Source organism: Grammomys surdaster, unplaced genomic scaffold (assembly GCF_004785775.1).
Source record: "Grammomys surdaster isolate TR1022 unplaced genomic scaffold, NIH_TR_1.0 185, whole genome shotgun sequence".
Classification (NCBI taxonomy): domain Eukaryota; kingdom Metazoa; phylum Chordata; class Mammalia; order Rodentia; family Muridae; genus Grammomys; species Grammomys surdaster.
The window spans coordinates 14,822,154-14,845,691 of NW_021604630.1; the positions used below are offsets into that span (position 1 = coordinate 14,822,154).

General features: G+C 37.5%; 1 protein-coding gene across 1 annotated transcript in view; it reads left to right on the top strand.

The window, feature by feature from the left end:
- Positions 1 to 23,538, top strand: part of Tusc3 (tumor suppressor candidate 3) — a 157,705-nt gene that overhangs the window by 72,475 nt on the left and 61,692 nt on the right. The window contains exons 3-5 of the mRNA XM_028768237.1: positions 8,167 to 8,284; positions 12,218 to 12,358; positions 16,334 to 16,474. Coding sequence (XP_028624070.1) covers positions 8,167 to 8,284; positions 12,218 to 12,358; positions 16,334 to 16,474 — 400 coding nt within the window. The remainder of the gene's footprint in view (positions 1 to 8,166; positions 8,285 to 12,217; positions 12,359 to 16,333; positions 16,475 to 23,538) is intronic.

Here is a 23,538-nt window from a genome sequence, read left to right on the forward strand (position 1 = left end):
TATGAACTGTTTATTAGTATTTTTGATAGCAAGTTATGTTTTGTTTTTTTTTGTTTTGTTTTTGCCTTTGTTGTTTAGTTTTTTTGTTTTGTTTTGTTCATTTTGGTTTTTGGTTTTTTGAAACAGGGTCTCACTGTGTGTAGTCCAGGAAGCTTTTATGTGGACCAGGGTGACCTTGAACTCAAAGAGATTCGCCTGTTCCTGCCTTCCTCAATGTAGACTAGTCTGGCCTCAAACTCACAGATACCTGCCTGCCTCTGCCTCCTTAGTTGAGTGTTGGGATTAACATTGTGCATCACCATGCTAGCTTATATGTTTTAATAGTCAATGTAGTTTTTATTTAAACTTTAATGTAACAACATTAAAAAATTAATTTCCCTACCTAAGAATATTGCATAGAAATGAGAGAATAAAATTTTATTCATAAACTTTGTAGTGTTCACTGTGGGATTTGGTATTACTATAGTAGTACAAAATTAATTTCCTGAGATGGTAATTTTTCTTTTAACCACATTTATAGTTACTGATAGTTGAGATGTTAAGTCTTTAGTTGGATATTGGAAAGAACCATGATCAGACACATCTGACTGCAGTTTTTCATCTCAGAACACACTTGATATTCTGGACTCTTGACAGATACACATTTCTTAAACTGATATTTACCTAAACTCTTAAGTATCAAGAAAGAAGGCAGAGAGATTTTGATTAATGATTATTAATTTGGATAATCAAAAGCCATATTTGGAAAGGGATTGAGGAGTTACTAAGATATACAGAATATCTGGAAATTAATATGCCATGCTTACATGCTCTTATGTATTGGTTATTTGATATGTTCTAGTGTATGCTGTGTCATGTGTGCCCTCTAGGTATAGAAAGTTGAGGAGATGGACAAAAGCACACATTGAAACACCCTGCCACTGGTAAAGTTGGCTTATGGAGGGGAACTGAAGACTTTTGGATCCAGCACAGAGAGTGAAAGGAGAAGGAACTGCCGAAGCAATGTGAAACATCAGCTTTTAAGCTGGTTGTTGGCAGAGCAAGCCTTTGTCACTTACCTAGGCATGTGTCATGCCTTATCATGCTTTCTGTCACCTCCTAGCAACCCTCAACCCTCACTTGTTGTTGTGCAGGGGGATAACATTTTATCTAGGTTTGTTCATCAAGAACTATAAAGCTTATACTCAAGTCCAGATCTTGAGGCTCAAATGCTGCCTACAGTGTGTGACTGCTCTCTCAGCTCTTGGTAGGTGTTAGTGTTGGAGTTTAGTGTTTATTTGCGGTAAGGTATACTTCTGTACACTGATTTTGCTTTGAACATAGACTAAACTCTTTGACCTCTGAGGCTGCAACCCACACTGGCTCATGTAAAAAGCCTTCCTTTCCCTAAGCACTCCGTTATGCTACTTTCTTGCTATTTCTGTGTATAAGTAATTGGAAAATTGGAGTAAAAATACATATTGCACACAAATACATTGCAAAACTGACTATTCCAAATTCTTAGCTAACAACATGACATGGGCTTGATGGAGTTGTATTAAAAACCACTGATTTCTGATGTGTTCTGAGGGTGGCTCTCAGAATGGAATCGAAAACATGTTTTTATACTTATAGCCAAAGATGTAGTTACAACCTCTCTCCAATTGAGATTGAGTTCTTCTTGTTGCAGTTATTTCTTACTGTGAGACACAGGTAAGTTGTTTCATTTCTGTTGACATTTCTCCTATGAACAAGGCTAAAATCAGTATGTGTATCAAAGCCTTATCCTAAAGCAAAACCAGACATATCTATCAGTTGGACACAAGAAATCTTTTGTAGATAATTTTGAAAATTATCACTGTAAATTTGGCTTAAATTACTCAGCAATCACCATGCCACAGTTGGATTTGCTCCTCAAGTACTAATTCTGTTAGCTAGCCTGTTTGTTTATGTGACAGATATTTGAGAAGAGTATCTTGGCTGATGGCAGAAAGAGTGTGGCAGAGCACACAGCTCCTGTTATGGTGGCAGGGGACCCAGAAGGCAGGAAGGATGCTCATGGGCTTCCTGCTTCTTCCTGCTTCTTTTATTCTGTTCTGGTCCCTGGTCTTTGGGATAGTACAACTCATTCAGGATGCATCTTCCTCTTTTAGTTTGTTTCTTGAGACAGGATCTCACTATGTAGACTTAGCTGTCCGAGAATTCATTAAGTAGGCCAGGCTGCCCTGAATTCCTAGTGAACCTCCTAGCTCTACTTCCAGAGTACTGGGATTAAAGGTGTGTGCCATCACGCCTGCCTTGATCTATTCTCTAAGCATATTTAATGGGAATACAAATTCATCTTGAAGTATGTTTACTAGCTATTTAAGCATCTTTCCATGCACTGAAGTTAATAAGATTAGCAATCACAGTGGGTATGTTATCATTAAAATTTGTATTCGTTTTGACTTATTCGCTGACTGTTTTCTACCCATATTTTAAATACTGTGTTTCTAGAAGGTATTGAGGTATCATGAGACAAGTAACTATTTCTTCTTTCAGACATCAAAATAATTCATCTCTTGCTTTAGTCATTTTGTAATCTTCATTACTACTTTCACTTTATATGTAATCTTTCTCAGAATTAAGCATATGGTCTTTAAAAAGATTGCTCGGTGAGTGAGTGGTATGTCAATTTGTTTCTTTGCTACCTGTATGTTACTCATCTCAGCATCCACATTTAAGCATTTCTGTGTTACTCAGCTGTTTGCACTACTCATAGTTATGTACACATTATATTTTTATATATTTTTGGTTTACGATATATACATATTTGAATCAAAATTTTTACTGTTGTTTTCACTGTTTATTTAATAAAGGAAGACAACACAGATATACAAGAAATGCAGAGTTGGCACTGACATAGTGACTAACATGCAAACCTTTCCTGTTTGGCATGCTTGTTAGAAAAGACCTTGTGTAGTGTTTAGACCATGCAAGCAGTGTTTAGAGCTTGGCTCAGGGGAAGAAGTGACTGGATTACAACAGCCGAGATTTCATGAACAGATTAATCTATTGCTGGATTCAAAGGTTGTATAGGTAGTTGATGGGATTGTAGCAGTTGGCTTAATTGAAGAAAATATGTCACTAAGAATTTGGCCTTCAAAGTATGCCTTGACTTACCCCCTCCACTTTCTGGACTATGCTTCTGGCCACCTTGAGGAGAACAACCTCTTCACATGTTCCTGCCATTATCTTACTCTTCTTGTCCTCAGGTCCAAAGTAATGTGTAGTCAGCCCGTGATGGAGTAAAACCTTGGCGCTGCCACCAGAGAGTAAATATTCCCATTAACATGGCTGTATTAGTTAGTGAGGCACAGGCTAACACTCTGGTCAGCTTAGCACAACCAGAAAAGTTAGAAGCTTTAAAAGATGCTGTTTATTGTTTTCTCACTCTCCCATTCATAACACCAGAAGCTTCTTCAGTAGGCAAGTTGGCATCAAATCTGTGCAAATCCCTGTCTGTTGGAATTATTTGAGCTTCTATGAAGACATACTCTGAAGTAACTAGGTAATATATGTTTATATATATGTAATTCATCATAAATGCATAACTATAAAGACATATTCTTAATATGAATCTAATGTTATGAAGAGAGACTACTTTTTAAAACATTCCTTTAAAATGCTTTAAAGATAAAAATTACATTCATCTTAGGAAATGTATTAAATATATAGAATTATAGATGAGTTAATAATCCTTTTTAGTTCTACATAACCTTTAAGAAAGAGTATAATGTAAAAAATTATAGCATTTGAATTAAGTGATTTTTTTTCTTGTTCTTTAATAAAAAATGGAGAAAATTTAATACAAGAGATTTAACAGAACAGTGCCCCATGGTTATTTCCGAACAACACTGGATTCTTCTCATGCAGCTTGAGTGCCCTCTTCAGGCTCTGTATGTACATACTAGAACATTTCATGTGCTCCTTCCTTACCTGGGCTTGGAACATTCATTTTTGCCGGATCCCTCCACTCCAGAAAGAAGACGCGTTTAACAATGTAGTTATTTATTTGTGTGCTCCTGGTGTTTGTGGTTTCTGCTTTGAATTTTGAATGACAGCGAGGCCTCAATAGTGTTGATCACCAGGAACACTATATGTGTGTGCTCTTAGTACAAGTTGACAAACATAATAGGCTCTACTTGATTGATTTCCTTCCTTCCTTCCTTCCTTCCTTCCTTCCTTCCTTCCTTCCTTCCTTCCTTCCTCCCTCCCTCCCTCCCTCCCTCCCTCCCTCCCTCCCACCCTCCCTTCCTTCCTTCCTTCCTTTATTTTCTTTCTTTTTTTTTTGTTGTTAGATTTTTAAATTCCCTGTTAAGTTAGAATATTGGTGGGTACAGGGGATAATAGGTTTTATATCATTGAGCACACTTATTTCTGATACATTACTTGTATTTTGAATAGATAGCATTAATAATACATATTTCTTTTTTTAATAATACATATTTCTAAAGCATGTTTAATTTAGTTTTGTTTTAGAGATAGATTTGCTCATTGGCCCTATTGTTGCTGAGTACATTCAAGTGGGAGAAAGCATCCATTTGTTTTGCCAATATGAACTTTGCTCAAAGTTTTGTATTTGAGCTCGGCAATTGTAATGTGCTTTGACTTTCATGAAATCCTTTCTTTAAAGTAGAAATATTTCCAAAGCTTTGTGTTAGTATTTTTTTCCTATTGCTGTGATACAATGCTCTGATGACAAGCCAGAAAGGGGTCACTTCACAATTTGAGACTATTCTGCACCCTTGTGGGGATTACAAGGCAGCATGATCCTGAAGCAGCTTGTTACTTTGTATAAAAGTCAAAAGCAGAAAGCACTTGAATGCCAGGATGCCATGCAGAAGGCAGTCTCTTGTGGTTTGAGTGAGAATGGTTCCCATAGGCTCCTGTGCTTGCATGTTCATGCTTGCATGCTGAGTCCTTAGATGGTGAACTATTTGGGAAGGGTTAGGAAGTGTGACTTGGAGGAGGTGTGTCACTAGAAGTGGACTTTGAATCTTCAAAACCCTGTGCCCAGTTTCTCTCTCTTCCCATACCCACCCCCACTCCTGTTGCTTGTGAATCAACATAAAGTTCTCAGCTACAGCCATGCTAGTTTGCTTCTTGCCACGATGATCATGGATTAAAACTCTTTGAAACTAAACAAGCCTCCAATTAAATGCTTTCTATACCTTGCTTGATCATGGAGTCTCTTCACAGCAATAGGACAGTGATTAGGACACTTCCCTTTTCATCAGCCCTGGGCCCAGTCCAGGAAACGGTGCTGCTCACATTGAGGGTGAGTCTGCCTATCTTCGTTAGCCTGAATACGTAAACCCTTCACAAGCATGCCTACAAAACCACTCATCTAGTAATTACTTACTGAGATTGCCTTCCCAGCTGAATCTATTCTGTATGAAGTCTACAATCAAAACTAACTAAGCTTTCACAGAAATTTTAGTTGGATGCTTTGGCCTTCTAGATTCTAAAGAAGTGTGTATTCAAAATAGGTCACATGATTATATATTAGTAACTTATGTTTTCCCAACTTGACCATCTCGAATGGGCTCCAGACATTTATCATAATCTCACTCTCCCTCAGACATGTGGTTGTCAGACAGTGCAAATGGTGCTTTGCAAATGTACTTCTTTTTAAAAACTCTGAAGCTGCCTGCTGTTTATAGAAGGAAGCCACACTCCTATTTCTCTTAGTCTTTTTTTCCTTTTGTCTGATATGAAGCCTCGATTCTCTTGAACACAGAAACATTTGAGACTAACTTGTCTTTCTGTCTTTCCCTGCTGGATTTGTTCATAAATTGAGTCATTAGGACAGGCCTGATTTTTTTTTTCTGCATCTTTCCAGGCAGCCATGGTTCCAGTCCATTTTCTCCCATTTTATGTGTGCAAGTATAAGGCACAGCTAAGACTTTGGTTCATATTTTTGTGCTGTCATTGCATGCACATCTGTTTCTTTCTGTGGTCTCTTCAGGTAGACAGTGTTACCTGTATTTCTTTGTTACTGCAACAACTACTTAAAATACTAAGTATAAATATCGTTATATTCTCAAGTCCACATTTGCCTATAAAACTGGCATCAACATGTCTCTCAGTGATTTATTTATTATAATGTTTAGAGTCATAAATGATATTCATTGGCCACGTAGCATAGATGGCCTTAGCTCAGTTCCTCTTGTTGACGGTTGGCTCTATTTAAGATAGTACAGCTTAGAGTAGATCTGTAACAAGACTGGGTCGTGATGTCTCTGCTACGTTACCACATTGTCCTTTCCCCAGTTGTATGGTGTAGTTATGTTTTATAGCAATAAAGTAAACCAAGTTATCATTTCATTGAAATGAGCATAAATGAGAAAAATTATATTATTTTTATAGTGTGGTAGATTAGAAGGTGAATGTTGTTCCCCCAAGGGCCGTAAATCAAATATAATAAATCTCAGTTGCCATTCACATACCAGAATTGAGAGTCTCTAATGTGGAAAATTCATCTTTAAAAGTATTTATGATTTACTGATGAGGAAGGACAGCGTATTATTCATCACCATTAGTGGGGAACCTTCCAGGTTCTAAACAGTGGACAATCTGTACTTCCACATAGAACAGCTAATGTACTTCCAGTAAATCCTTCTGTACTTTAGCTGAGGGTCTCTGTTGCAGTCAGTGGCACCAGCAAGTATTACAAGTGTAGACTTGGGGTGCCATTCAACAGAAGTGGCAGGTTTTGTACTGACTTTTGAAGAAAGAGAGAGAAATCTAAACAAAATATTTGATGTACCTTGTAGGAGTGACTGTGGCATTTTCGTGAAGTAGACCAAACTTGGTATGGGCGTGGCTCTGGTGTGGAGAATTTTGTGCGTAGGATTTTGTAATGGAATTACAAGTGATTACTAGGAAATCAAAAAAGTAAAATGGCAGTAGAGTAACAACGTCACAGCAGAGGGAGCTCACCTATGATTCATGGGTTTTTAACAGATTTTTAAAAGGCTCCAGAGAACTTGAATTTACCTGATAGTTTGTGTTTGTGTAAGATCTTTCTCTCTTTAAGGAAAGCTTGTTGAAGTCAGGGATTTTGCATTTGTCATTTGCACATTGTTTTCCAAGTCAGAGATTTGTGGATTGAATTAATTATTACATATATGCATATTTGATAGACTCTGATATGCCTGGATCACCTTATAATATAAGAAAATACGATATCTTTGTTTTAGAACATTTCATTATAAGCTGTTATGTTCTAACAAATGATAGAAAATCAGAAATATTATTTTATTCCGGCTTCTCATATTTTATATTGGTGCATTTTGCATAGAAAATCAGAAATACGATTTTATTCCGGCTTCTCATATTTTATGTTGGTGCATTTTCATTTTATAGATGTCATTATCACAGGAATGCCAGTCCTTAATGATTGTACATTTTCCTGTTTGATTTTTATAACAATGTTTTTTTAACAAAATACTGAATGATACACTTTGTTTCATCATGGATCCTACATCCACTATTTACAGTCTGGTGGACAGAGATTGTTATTATTGCTTCCTTATATATTTTTTAGAATTTGATGGACCCGTGTGTGTAGCTATTATAATATTCATATAGTAAATTGATTTTAGTAATAAATTGGCTCATATTAGACTTAACAATATTTATTACTTTAAGTTCCATTTAATGGACACTTAAAAATACAGGTGAAATTATTGTGTTTTCTATGCCTTAAATATAGATGTTTCTGGATTATTTGATTTATGATATAAAAATTAGTAAGCACACCAATTCTTCTGCTTTGACATAATCAACCCCTCTTTAGTATTAAGTTCCGGTATTTAGAAACATTTATAACCTATACTGTAAACTTAATCTACACAGATTGATTTAAAATAATAGAAGCAATTCAGTGTGCATATGAGTGTGGCTGTGTAGCAAGTTACACTGTTGATGGCGAGTTCACTTGTAGTTTGATATACTTCTTTTTAAAAAGTGTTTGTTGATCTTATGTGTACAGCAGTGTAGTTTGCAGTTCATCCAAGTCCTAGTGAGATGATGATCTATACAGTCATTGGTTGACTCTATCCTAGAGTTAGTTGCCTGTTCTAGCAATGACACTGGTCATTGCATACTAAAATTTCTGTTCTGCTCCATTATCTGTTCCAGGCAGGCTAACGAAGAATATCAAATCCTGGCTAATTCCTGGCGTTATTCATCTGCTTTTTGCAACAAACTGTTTTTTGGAATGGTGGACTATGATGAAGGGACAGATGTTTTTCAACAGGTAAAAACTCTATATGTTATTTCTAAATGCATAACTGAGTTATTTTTGATAAAATTTTGATTACATGATAAAATACAACTTACTGTTGTGGTTAAAATAGAGTTAAAATTTAGAGACTTTGCTAGCCTCATCATTATATATCTTTTGTCAATTTATTATAGTAAAAACACTTTCTATTTGAAGGAAATGTGCTTTTTTATCATAGAGTGGCCAAACACATGCATTAATTTTAATTTGATATTACATATTGGATAGGTCATATTTCACACAGTCTTATGGCATTTCATATAGTATTAAGTGCAACTTATTTATTTAATGTATGTGTGTGTGATGTGTGTGTACATATGTGAATGTGGGTATGTGTGCATCATTGTATGAACACGTGTGCATGATGTATGTGTTAGTATACATGCCATGTCTTCCATGGTGGTGTCAGAGAACTGTGTTGTGGAGGGAGGCAGTTCTGTGCTTTCACCTCTTCATGCCTTTGTTTGAGTGGTACATTAAACTCAGGTTGCCTGGGTTGTGTAGGGAGTGCCTTCTTCCGCTGAGACTTCCTGATCCTGTTTGGTGTTTGTTTTTGAGATAGGGTTTTTCTCTGACCCTGGATATTGGAAATTTGGTGTGGTTAGCTGGCCAGCTGACTTATGGAATCAACGTGTCTGCATCCCAGTCTCGGTGCTGGGGCTACAGCTGTGTGTGTGTGGCACCACATATGGATGCAGGTGGTCTGAGCTGAGGACCTCATGCTTCTGTAGCATACATTTTCCCCACTTAGCTCTACTTGCTTCTTCCACAGATAGAATTTTATCTGTAAAATATCCTGTATTTATCAGAAGTTTTTTCTTTTTGTTATGGCCTAGATCTCTCCCACAGATGCCAGTGTTGAAGCTATAAATCACCTGTGACCGTGTGTGAGACAGAGAATTAAAGAGGGTCCAAGGATGAGTCACAAATCACTTTTTTCCTCCTATGAGGAAGAAATAACAGAAAGACATGTGCTGAGAGACAGGCAGTTGGAAACGCAGGAATAAGACGGTTTCAGGTCTCATGTATGCTAGGAAGAGGAGCTTCCCCAGAAATTCAGCCCTGCCATTCACCTTGATCTTGGAATTTCATCTCCAGAAATATCAGAAAATAAACTTCTTTTGTTTACGTTCCCTACTTTGTATAACAGCATTTGTGCTGTGTAATGTACTCACATGCACAGTCTTCTCAGGAGACGGAAGCTTGACTTTAGGCATGAGGATGCTAGTCATCACAGAGAGTGCATACTTCCTTAGTTGTGGCATCATGACTGCTTCTGTGACCAGCAGTGCCTGCTGAGTACCTTATACATATTCATTAGGGCTGCTTCTCAAGGAACCTGTCAGACATGGTATTGTTGCTGTGATTATCACTTGTTTAGAGCAATAATGTATCAGGATGTGGAATAAGATAACCGTCCTTCCACACAAACATATTTTGTGTCATCCTATTGTGTGAGCCTTTTATGGGGAATATGAAAACAAACTCTATTCCCTACTTCAGATAGGGAACTGATGACTGACCAAACGGATTCTATAAAAATCAGCTTGGGAGTCAGTGTGTTTATAGGGTTACTTATAGGCTATGGGTGAGGACTTGCTTACAGGAGCACAGGTGACGTACTCCAAGCTACAACATGGGTGAGTGATGATGCGTGACAGCTGCAAACGTTGAGTTCTTTGCATGACTTGCAGGCAGCTCGACAGGTTGGACAGTGTCCTCCAAACAGCTCTATTGCCAGAGCCTGTTCTGCCAGCAGCTGCTTTCTGCTTCTATAACCATCTGGAAGCCCTTTGGGGGCCTCTAAGTTTTAGCTCTCCAGGTTTTTAAGGTTGTTTAATGCTCAGGTCACAGGAGCAGCTTCTCTTTGTACACCAGGAGGTATTATTTCAATTCAGAGAAATTCCTGTATGATACGTGCATACCATGTGTGTGTGTGTGTGTGTCCATATACATATATCAGACATACACAGTATATTAATGATATGGTATGTGGTGTATGATATATGTTGTGATATGTTAGAATTTGTCAGACTTTTACCATAAGAACAGGTTTTAATGGTTTTGTTTTATAATGAACTTTTCAAAGTTTCTATTAAGATTACTTATAAAACTCAGAAGTCGTTTTCAAAAGAAGAAAGTTGTGAGCATTGTGCTAGAATGGAATGGTTGTACGGAGGGCACAAGGTCCAGTGTCACAGTCTAGCTTTACTTCTTCATAGCTGAGCAACTTGAAGATTTCATGATCATGCTGTGCTCTATGTCTGTATGCACACAAGAAAAATAACATGTATAAATTACTAGAATTAGATGATAATGTGTGAAGATACTTAGTTGTATCCCTGATATATTTTTATAAAATAATTGCTATCGTATATAAATTAATAATGACATTAGCATGCATTTGTCATCCTCACACTACATTTTTTTTTTTTTTTTTGCAGAATTTGGCTAAATCTGTATTGTACAGAAAGAGGACAAAGTTAGGCTAAGCAAATAAAAAACAGTAAGGCAATCTCTGGCTACCTTTTAGGGAAATACAGCTACCAGTGCACTGGCTTGCAGCTACAGAGCAGACACTAATATGTCAGCATATGAAGAGTGCCATCTTATATAGCTGTGGGAAGCAGAGCAGGGAGGAATGAAGAGGGAAGCAGCCTTTTTAAAAACTGTACACGCTCTCCTTGGGGATAGAGCTCAAGGAAGAGCTCTCATGGCATAATCACCTCACTATAACAGTGGCAATTTAAATTTAACATGATGGCTTTTGGTATGAAGGGGATAAACAGAGAAACCAGGGCAAATGGAGACCTACCATTCCCTCTTTACCAGGAGTACTTAAGATATTGTGGCAGTAAATAATGAGCATTTGATAGCATTTGCTGTAGTGCACATGAGAAACAGTTGATAGAGACATACTGCCTTTTAGGATTCAGATTTTCTTTGTGCTAAGCTGTCTGATGATCTATAGTTACTTTGGGCTATTTTCTGAATACAGCGGCCACCGTCAGCATTTGTTTATGGGCCAGGTCTGTTTTGCGTTGACTGTAAATATAGTTCTCCTTGGCTTCACCTGTTGCCAGCTACCATCTGACATGACACTTGATTTTGATTCTTGTTAAGTTAATCTCTTTGCGTTTTATTTTATGTTCTTTTTATTGTAATCCTCAGCAGCTATTTAATATATTGATAGTGTAGTTAGTTTCTAAGTCAAATTATCCTATTAAGTGGCTAATAAACATTAGACTATGGCAGTGTTTTTTAGTGTATTTTCTGAACAGGTATTTTCTGTAGAAAAGTATTCTGTGCTTAGCCATTTTAAAACAGTTAAGAATTTGAACAGAACATGACTGCATCAAAGATTTATCCTATTTTTGCTATATTCAAGTTGTTTAGAACAAAAATAATTTTTTCTGTTGCTTATTGACCATTAACTAAAAAGAATAGCCTTTAAATTTTGAATAGGAAATTGGATTTGCAGGTAATGTGTTTGAAATCAGTCTTTTAGTGTGCCCCTACTTGCCCAGTCCCAGTGACTGCTGAAGAAGCAGAGTCATCCACATGCTGACAGATCCCATTATTTCTGTTTTGTATTTCTAGGCACTTTGCATCGTCTTAATCATAAACGTCTAGAGAGACAAGGAATGAAAACCTAGTCAAAATACCGAACTGGGAGTGTGAATAGTCTGTTAAATGTGACAGTTCAGGCAGCTTAAGCAAATTCAGCTATTCTGTTCACTTAATAGTGCATCAAAATGAATAAAAATAGAAATTAAGCTTCAGAAAGCCATGCAGATTTTCCTAATAAATTTTCTTAAATTCACACAAAAATGTATAAAATGTTGGATGAATAATATTAAATGTTGGGGTGCTGTTGTAATTAGAATTTTATCACTTGCTTTACAGCTCAACATGAACTCTGCTCCCACATTCATGCATTTTCCTTCAAAAGGCAGACCCAAGAGAGCTGATACTTTCGACCTTCAACGAATTGGATTTGCAGCTGAACAGCTAGCAAAATGGATTGCCGACAGGACGGATGTTCATGTATGTATGGTCTTCTTCACTATAGTAAATACTGTGTGTGTGTGTTTGTGTGTGTGTGTGTGTGTGTTCATTTATATATGTCTAGGTTAATTAACTTCATTTGCTTGGCTGCTCTAATGAAGTGGCAGGGTTTTTGTTTTTTTATAGTTTATCTATGGACTTTGTTCTTTTTCCTTGCATAGAGAAGACTTTGTCTTCTGCTGGGCTGAGGATTGAACCCAGGATCTATGTAGTCTGAACTGTCACATTTAACAGACTATTCACACTCCCAGTTCGGTATTTTGACTAGGTTTTCATTCCTTGTCTCTCTAGACGTTTATGATTAAGACGATGCAAAGTGCCTAGAAATACAAAACAGAAATAATGGGATCTGTCAGCTCCATTTCCAGTCCAAGAAAACCGATCTTAGCAGCTTAAAATTTCGTTAGTCAGTTCAGATGCATTGTTACATGATGATTAATTGATATTCTAAACAAACACTAAAGTGTATATTAATAGAGTATAATTTATGGAATGGAAAAGATAATGAAAATAGTTTAATATTGTTAATGATCAAGAAAATTCTAACCAAGAAGCAAGAAGTTTTTAAAGCGTGTGCCTTATATACATTGGAAAAGATTAAGAGCTGTGGAAAAATACCTGCTACCATGTGACACCACTGGGACTGGCACTTGTTCTAAACATTTACACAGCATGTGTCACATGTCTGTCTTACATAATTTAACTAAACAGTGCCTCTTCTAGGAATTGAACTTAAGTATGATTCAGATTCATAGCCATGAAAGAATGTAACAGTACTGACTTTAATGGAAAGCGTTGGAAACAAATCAGATGTCTAAAACTAAGACTTTTACATTGAACAGACTCATAGTTTAACAAGTACAATGTCAGTGAGAAAGTAGTATGGACACTGTGATCTGGGCTTTTGTTTTAAAGCAATACTGTGTATATAGATTGAGACAGATTCTGAATTAAATTAATCAAATTTATAGTAAGTACTAATTTGTTTGTGGAGGGCTTATGGGTATTTTCTAAAATTATTTACATATATTTTATGATGAGGTGTAGAAAGCTGCTTATAAAATTATAAGATATGTAAGCTTGTATAACTACATATAGTTAGTTATATATCACATAAATATAACCAGTTATTTTCAAAGTTATTCATAAACACTGAATTTTTACTAAAAGATACAAACACATTTTTCTGAAACGAGATAGTGTCTCATGATAATAATACCTGTCACCTACATGGTTTTATCACCTGTATAATTGGTTTTAATGATACTTTGATGAAAATAAATTGTTTCCTAAATTTGTTCATTTAAAAAAATTTTACAATATAATGTACCAACAATGTCTGATCTAGTTGGTGGGAGACATCAAGGATTATACTAAAGTATTGTCCAACAAAACTCACAGTTTTATAAAACTCACAGTTTAACAAGTGCAATGTTCGGTTAATGTCAGTCAAGGTATTTAATTCATTACAGAAACTACTAAGATTTGTATCAGAGAGGAGGTATAGAGGATAAGAGCCCTTACTGTTCTTACAAAGGACTGCAGTTCATGTATTTTTGTTTTAAACTGTTCTCTCATATATTACATTCTGACCACAGTTTCTCCTCCCTTCTCCTGCTCCCCATCCACTCCTCCTCTGCTTCCCTCCTCTGCCTCCTCGGACAGGCCTCCCGAGAATGTCAACCCAACATGGCCTGTCAAATTGCAGTAAGACTCTGCACACCCCCTCATAGTGAGGCTGGGCGAGGGAACCCAGTAGGAGGACAAGGGTCCCAGAAGCAGGTAGAAGCCTCAGAAACAGCTCCTGTTTCTTTGGTTAGGAATCCCATAAGAAGACCTAGCTACACAACTGTAACATATATACAGGGGGCCGAGATTAGGTCCATGCAGGCTCCCTGATTGATCAGTCTCAGTGAGCCCCTAAGAGTACAGATTTGTTCATTCTTGGGGTTGTCGTGTGATGTCCTGTGACCCTTCTGGCCCCAACAATCATTTCTTCCCCCTCTTCTACAGAATCCACTGAGTTATACCTAATGTTTGGCTGTGGGTCTCTGCATCTGTTTCCATCAGTTGCTGAATGGAATCTCTCTGATGGTGATTATGGCAGTCTCTTATCTGGACATCTCCCAGTCTGCATGCAAGGTCTCTAGTGTAGACTTCGATTTTTATTAGTACCCATATCAGGCAGCCAATGGTCACCTCTAACTCCAGGTTCAGAAGCCCTGATACCATTCTCTTACCTCATCGAGCTCTTGTAAAAACACGCATATCTTACACACACACACACACACACACACACACACACACACACACACGCGTTGTTTTTGTTTGTTTATTTTGATTTTTTTGAAGAGGGTAGGTATGGAGTGCCACTTGACTTTAGAACTTGTTATAACCTTTTTCTCTCTAGTAATTCTCCTGTCATGCCTGTTTCTAATTTATTGCTGTTGTTAATTAGCTGAGTGCTAAAATTGTCTGAGATTTGACTATATGAGTTCCATCCCCCCTTTTCTCCCCCAGGCTCTTGGTCCCTGAGTCATGGCTCCATAATTATTTTTAAATACTCTTATTTTCTGGTACATTAATTTTCTCTAGCCTCTTGTTTTTGCTCTGTATTTAACCTAACATTTCAGTTAACCATTTCTTCAGAGTATCCTTGTTCCTTTCCAGAGAAAATGTTACCAGAACCAAGATCTGAAATTTAAAAATCAGGAGTTTGTTCCAATTGTCTCTCTTTGTAAATAATAGCTTCTATAGGTTAAAGTACAGTAATATGGATGTGAGTTGACAGTGCAGAAAGTAGAATAAGTATGTGCATATCATGTTTTCTGAAGACCCACACACATATCTAGGTATATCTGTGGCTCATGAAATCAATAAAATATCAAGTCTCAATTAAAAATTAATATGAATAAACATTTCTTTAAAGAAAATATTCATATGCCCAATAAGTACACAGTAAAATGTTTTTTATCATTACATTGCAGGCAAACATAAGCCCAAACAAAAATGAGAGAATACTTTATACCCAGTAGGGTGTCTAAAGATAGTACGTTGATAATCAGTGTTTGCAGTGAAGTAGAATAATTGGAATATTTCTGCACCCCTGGAGGATATATAGTGCTACGAGCACTTTGAAAACAGCCTCTCTATTCTTCAGTTAAACATGGAGCTTTTGTGTTATCTGTGAAAGAGTAATAAAAGCATAGATACCTGAAAATGTGTATGTAAGCAAGTCTCTGCATGTATGCTGTAGCTGAGTGTCCAAGGAGAGGTCAGAGGCCAACTAGGGTGAATACCGGAATTGCAGTTCACATGCATAAGTGGGTAAGTTAGACTCCTGGGGTACGTTTGAATAGCTTTATTGAACGTAACACTTACAGTCTCTAGTTGATATGATTCACATCTGTCTCGCCTTACCTCACTATTGCGAGCTAGTTGAGTTGGTTAGTTGTGTGATCCAGAACAGCTCTGGACTGAGTTTCAGATGTAGGGTTTGCATAGACTTGAGTATATGAAGAGAAGGAAGAGAGTCTTTCTGTACAGCCAAGATGTTCAAAGTGTTTCCATTCAGTAAGAGCTCAGTAAACGTAGTATCAAAGCTCTGTGGGAAGAATAGACTGTCAGTTCCCTGAAGGATTTGTGTTAGTGATAGGAAAGCTGTAGGTCAAATGTGATTCAGTGGCTGGCCCGAACTCAGGAGTGTATGGATAGCACAGAAGAGAGTTAACTGGTCATCAAGGATAGCAGCACATAGAGGTCAGGATGTTGGAGGCAGATCTGGCAGGGGTTAAAGGGAGGAGCTGGGAGTAAATAGGATCCAAATATACTCACTGTATGTAGTTCTCAAGGAAAATTATACATTAATTAAAGGTAGCAATGACTAGAACGTGATTAAAAGAAAAGTATTAATATTTATTTTACAGTTTTTTAATTACATTGTGTCTTTTGCAGATTCGAGTTTTCCGGCCGCCCAACTACTCGGGCACCATTGCTTTGGCCCTGTTAGTGTCGCTGGTTGGTGGTTTACTTTATCTAAGGAGGAACAACTTGGAGTTTATCTATAACAAGACTGGTTGGGCCATGGTATCTCTGGTATGTTATCACATATCCTGCTACCTCTGTTCCTTGTATAGTTGGATTTTATCATAACAGAATGAGCCAGATTATTACTTCAGTGAAAATCACCAAAATGAGTTGTCATGTTATTTTCATAAGTAAAATAGATGAGATTTACCATTTAGCTTAAGCTATGTGTATGATTTTTCTGTTTTTCACTATTAACAAATAATGACTGTAGAATGTGGCACATTCCAAATATTAAACAAATGTATCTTGACCATATCTATACATATGATAATGAATCAGTAAGAATTAGCAATTTAGATTAATTTGTGAGCTGAAGATATTTTGGTATATAGTCATTCAATTTGTTTCTCCCTGAATATACCTACTGTGTGCCTGTCATACTTGTTATGTGTAAATGAGACGTAGACCATTCTGTAATGAACCAGTTGTGGGGTACAAACTGTTCATCACACACATACAGTGCTGACTCGTACATGCTGTTAGAGAGACCAGCAGGGAGGGCTGTAGGAATACACAGACCAGGTACCTAGCTTCACATGAAGAGTGAATGGAATTCTGAATTTTTTATGGCCATGAAAGGAGACATGATTGTTCAGAGGAAAAAAAAAAAAGCGAACTGTTGTAGCACTGCCAAGGAAGAGTGGGAAGCACAAGAAGGCATTCCAGACAGACCATGCAAAGTGATTAAACCCATGTTAGGAAGTGGCTTTGGAAGATGGCTTCACGTGAGATTAAGACCAATTCAGAGAACACGTACTTATTGTATGTTTTGTAGAGCTGGGTTTTTATCTATGGCTAAAATCATGCTGTTTTTTTTTTTTAATTAACTATTAAAGGGGCCAGCAAGGTGGTGCAGTGAGTAAAGGCTCTTTCTGCTGAGACAGTCCACCTGAACTCAGTCTTTAGAACCCACATGTAGAATGAGAATGCCAAGTCCAAGTTGTCTTCAGACTTCCACATACTCTGACATTTTGTTCCTTGAAAGTCAAATTGTCTTCAGACCTCCATATACCAGGATATGTCCCTCAAAGGAGTAAGTGAGAAAAATTAAGAATTAACAGAAGTGAAATGAAACATAAAATACCTTCAAAAATGACATGATTACTATTTAATACCTGAATTGATCAAAATATTAGTGTTAGAATATAGATTACAGGGATGAATATAGATTACAGGGATGGCTTAGTGGTGACATAGCATTGGCTGGTCTCCAGAGGTCCTGAGTTCAATTCCCAACACCCATGTGGTAGCTCACAACCATCTGTAACTCACAACTACCTATAACTCTTGCCCAATAAGATCTGATGCCCTCTTGTTGTGTACAGATGTATATGCAAACAAAGCATTCATATACATAAATACATAAATAAACAAGTCTTTAGAAAAAGAAAACTTCCACCTTAAAAATATACATCATAAGTAGAGGAACAAAATCTATGTTACAGAAGCAGGCTTAAACTCTTACTGGAAAATAAAAATACTTCCCAATACATGAATGATTATTAGTTTTTCATCTCTCCATTAAACTGAAAGATATGATAGGAAAGCAAAATGGGTAACACTGGATTATTGGATTGTCTGGCTTATTGCACATATGTATATGTACAGATCATAATAAATACCATATAGAGGCTAGCTTGGTCTTGGCTTCGCACTACGTCATAAGTGGTTCAGTATCATAACTGAATTAATGAGGATTAGTTTTTAAAACATACTGTAATATTCAGAGGAACAGTTGACAAAAAAAAACCCTCAGGAATATAGGTAGAAATTCAAGTCAAGAAGTAAAGTGGAACCTAATTATGTCATTTGAACAGAAGCAGATATGAGAAGAACAGAGAGAGAAAGCCATATAACATACAGATAATGAGAAACTTAAGTTCAGCCATGTCAGTGTATTTACGGTATTACATGCAGACAAGCTTAGGATCTAATGAAGAAGCAAAGATTGCCAGACTGGATCTGAAAATGCAGTAGCAAACTGGCCTGGATACTGACATAGGAAGAACACTTTTAGGGCACTTAATGCTATACACATACATTTAAATACATGGAGAAGTGTATGTCGTCAGGTACATAAGCTTTATTATTATGCATCACATTTCTTTCATATTGACATGACAGTTGTATTCCTGGATTGCGTTTTCAGAAGAAGCCCAGAAGCTGGTTCTAAAGTTCATATAGAAAAGCTAAGGCTTTGGAATATTGAGGTAGTTTGTTTGTTTGTTTGTTTGTTTGTTTGTTTTTTAAAGAAAATCAAAGGTCTAAAATCACCTCTTTTTTTTTCTTTTTTTCTTTTTTTTTTCTTTTTACCAATTATAAAGCTACCATAATTAGAATGGTATGAAATTGGACTTTGCCTTTATACCAAGATCACTGAAAAGAATGCTGGGGACCGAAACAATCGACACACATGCGTGTTCATGTCATAAGTGGTTCAGTATCACAACTGAATTAATGAGGATTAATTAATTTTAACATAGGTGCTAAGTAATACACATGAGAACAGTACAGGCTGGCCCAAGTAATGCTGGGAAATACCTAAGTGCAAATAATGAGTCAACCAAAGTCAAGTCTGTGAAATGTATTCAGTAGCTTGTGGAACGATGTAGGAGAACTTAAATGTCACTCCTAGAAAATCACAGAAACTTGTAGAAAAGCAGAATGAATATGGAAATGAAAATAGATGAATTCTTCTTTATTAAAGTTAAAACATCCTACTGTTTAAAAGATGCTCTGAAAGTAATTTATGATCCATAGACCAAATGAAAATATTTGGAAAGCATATGGTAAGGGACACATATTTGCATATGAAGCTACTTGGTGATAAGAAAACAAGAGCTTGTGTTTATCAGTAGACTGTCTGCTTTTACTTAAGATGGGATGCATGCCTTCAGCACCACACTAGTGTAAAAGCGGAAGAGAGTGCACGACTCCACAAAGAGACTGTCCATAGACTGAGCGTAAAGGAGTACTGATGTTCAAAAGGATTTGTAGTTAGCAGAGCATTGGTAGGTTTTTATTTACGGGATTGAATGTAGTGCGGATGAGAAGCAAGGGTATGAAAGGGTAAGGAAATCAGTAGAGCTAAGAGTCCAGGGAGGCTTCAGACTGCTCAGCTTGCTTTCAAAGCTGCTTTCCTGTGCTTCTCTTCCCTTGCGTCACAACCTCGGCATTGCCGAATTGACAGAGCAGCAGGGGCAGTGGAAGTAGCTAGCTGGCTTTATCTCTGACTAGATGTCTTTTATTTTAATTCTCTAAATGAATTTATTGTCTTATATATTACATTCCAACCACAGTTTTCCCTCTCTCCCTCTGCCCCTCCCCGAGGCCTTCATCTCCCTCCCCCCTCCCCATCTACTTCTCCATTTCCCTTCAGAAGGAATGTCCTTAAACCAGCAAAGAGCTACAGGCAGCTTCCTGGCTGGAACGTCTAGCTAGCTTGTAGACTGAGGACAGGACCCAGAGTTCCTGTCAGATTCTGTCTCTGTAGGAAAGGATCTAGCACTTTAAGGCAGGCTATTCACTCAGCCACCTTCTCCATACATACCAGTGCTGGTTGGACCCAGAGCACTTTCTATGCAGGACTTTGGTGAGCACCTTATGCTACATTTTCAGCAGGCCATATACCTGACCCACCACTACCCCATCATGAAGCCAAACTTCAGTATCTTCCAGATAATACAGAGGTGGAAGGAACTTACCCAGCCTTTGCTGTTGCTGTCTTAGAAGTTCCCGGTTAGGACGTTCTGAAGGTGAAGTCTAACAACTCATTCCACAGAACATCTTTTACTGAGTTTGTCAGGATCACATCTTTCATTTGAAAGGGAATTGATCACATTGCCAAGTTTTCTTGAGCTTTTCATCAAGAGTTCTACATTTTTCCTTCATTGAAATTGTAGTTGAAATTGTGTTTGAATCAGGGGACCTCTAAGCACCAATGGTTATCGGGTATAGTGGCTGTGTTTGATCCTGTTCTTGGAGGACTATGAGAGCAGTTCTCCCACTCATTTTTAAGGTTCATTTTTAAGGTTTTTCATAGATCTTGATATGACTAAGAATGTCGAGCTAAAGGGAAAGACAGAACTAAAATTTTGTATACACAGTCCACAGACACTACCCACGGCCTGCTATCATTGCTGGGGAAGTGTGATTTGGGTCCCTATGACCAGTTTCTAAAGTGCCCATGAGACCCTCAGAGTAATTTCATGATCTCAGTAGTACTGCCAAGGATGTCTAAAAGATGTGTTTTACTCCTCATGAACTGTATCCTGCCCAGTTAGGAAGATTTTGACTTGCTAATTTGTTTAATTTCCAAGTGTCGGATCAATTAAGACAGGTAACAGAACTGTGAGCAGCATGTGAATACCATGTGATGAAGAAGGCAGATCCAGCTCTTGGATGTCTCTCTTCACAGAACAACACTGGGCAAAGGGCATGGGACATAGAGCTGAGTTAGCCCTACGAAATATAACTGCATTTGGGGATTTAGGTGGTTAGTCAAGGTATAGGAGTGAAAAAGTCCCGTACAAGAGTGGAGGAGCCCTAGAAAGTACAAATGAATTTTGAGATGAAGGTAGTCAAGGTTTAGCAGTGAAAAAGTCCTAGGTGAGAGTAGAGGAAGCTGTGCCGCTAAACTGTGCTCACTGAAGTCTCCTGATAATGTTTCCGGGGAACTGATAAATGCCTTATCTGAGGAGCCTGAATTGCCCAGGGTTTCTGCTATTCAAACAAGCATGCATGGCTTAGTATTGGTATCTTTGAGTCCTGGATTACACTTCCCTCTAGAAAAATTTCGAAGAGTAACAGCACACCAACATAGCACGGGAAAGGCGCCCTACCCTTCTCCTCTGCTGTGAGCCTCCTAATTACCTATGTCAACCTTGAAAGATGAACATGTAGAACTACTGTGGAGCCAGAGCCTTCAAATATTAAAAAACAAAAAGCTAAGATGGCTGGAAGGCAAATGGAATTTAAGACATAAAGAACGTAATTAGATACCTTATTGTTATGTAGTGATTCAGTGCAGATGAACAGTCTATGCCTTTGGCTTTAAAGATACATGTGGATTGCAAGATAAAGACTTAAAAGGTTCTACATGTAAGTGATAATCACATGAGAGAAAGAGTGACTCTGCTGTCAATATAAAATCCAGGAGAAAGATGCATATTGTATAACAAAAAGGAGCCAATTCATTAATATGGTGTAACCTTGTACACAGCATTGGAGGATCCAAGTACACAAAAGAAATATTAGTGGAAGTAAGGAAAAAAAATAGAGAGCCATCTCTGGGAGATTGCAGCCCCCTGCTTTCACAGTGGAGAAATCAACCAGACGGAAGACTGTTACGGAAACAGCTGACGTGAAGAGCACGATAGAACCAAAGAACCTAAGAGACATAAGCATGAAATACTTCACAACAGCAACAAAATATGGGTTATTGTCAAACACATAGAAAACTTTCTCCCAGAAAGAGTGTATGTTAAAACACAAAATTAAGTCTAAACAAATTTAATAATACTGAAGTCATATAAAATGTTTTCTGTTCACATTGGTATAAAACCAGCAATCAGCAACAGGAAAATAGAAACTTTATAAATATATGGAAATCAAAATACTTCTAAGCAATTAGTGATCAAAGAAATTCAAAAGGAGACATAGAAGTGAAAAGTGATAACCTAAAGGATTGGAGGGAATGAAAGGGGGAACAACAACATTGTATTCTACCTTCAAAAGTCAGTCAGCGGGGCTGGAGAGATGGCTCAGTGGTTAAGAGCACCAGCTATTCTTCCAAAGGTCCTGAGTTCAATTCCCAGCAACCACATGGTGCCTCACAACCATCTGAAATGGGATCTGATGCCCTCATCTGGTGTGTCTGGAGACAGCTACTGTGTACTTACATATATAAAATAAATAAGTCATTAAAAATTGAAAAAAAATACCAACTTAGATAAGGACAAGCGAGTCATAGGCAGAGTCATAGTGACTTGTCCACTGAACCTTCACCCAGCCGATACCCTGTTCTGAAAGATATCTCTATTCCCCCTGAACTCCCACACTCCAGTGTCATCCCTTTCCCCACATCCTGCCTTTCTGTGTTTATAACCCCTGTGTGAATGAATTATGATTTGAAAAAAAAATAAATTAAAAAAAAGTCAGTCAGCATAGCCACACCTGTGCAGCACAGCAGAGCCCTTTCTCCAGACCTGCAGCAGGTCCTGAGAAAGCCAGAGCTTTCAGATCAACAACCCAGAGCCTACTGTAAGGACAAGAAAAAGTATGGAGTGAAGTCAGCATTCTCAAATTTCAACAAGGCATAAAAGATAGGTGGCAGATACAACACAGGGATCATTAAAACAGTGTCTCTGAGAAAATAATAATAATGAGAGAAAACGCACACTAAGGAGCGTGCATCCTGCTCTGTACCTTAATAGAAAGGATTATAAGTAAGCACTGTAAACAGCTACACATTGTAAAGTTAGATGACCTAGAGAAGTGGTTATGTTTCTAGACAAATAGAAACTATCAACACTAAATCAAGAAGAAATAGACAGTCTGAATACACCAGTAATGAGAAAGTAGTTTGATGCCAGTAATCTAGAACTTGCCCCCCCCCCAAAAAAAAAAGAAAAAAGAGAAAAAAGACATGATCTGGACCAAATAGCTTCTCTGAATTCTACCAAACATGAAGAAAACTAATGAAACAAATCTCAAAGAAAAATTATAAGACCATCAGTATACTCAAAGCCAGAGCAAGGACTTTAGGAAAGTTACCAGCCAGTATCCCTAATTAACAAAGATTCAGAAATCCTCAATAAACAAATAGCAATCCTTCAGTTAGGAAACCACATAGTATGATCATAGATTTATCACGAGGTGCAATATGATTCATTAGATGCAAATCAGTGGTAATATTGAGTAACATTAATAGAATGAAGACTCACACCCTTGTGATTAATTCTGTAGGTGTAGCAGTGAAAGACTGACAAAGCGCACATCTTCTCGTTATATAATCTCAAAAGGTAGGAAAGCAAGAATGTCCCTCAGTATAGCAGTACTTTATATGACTA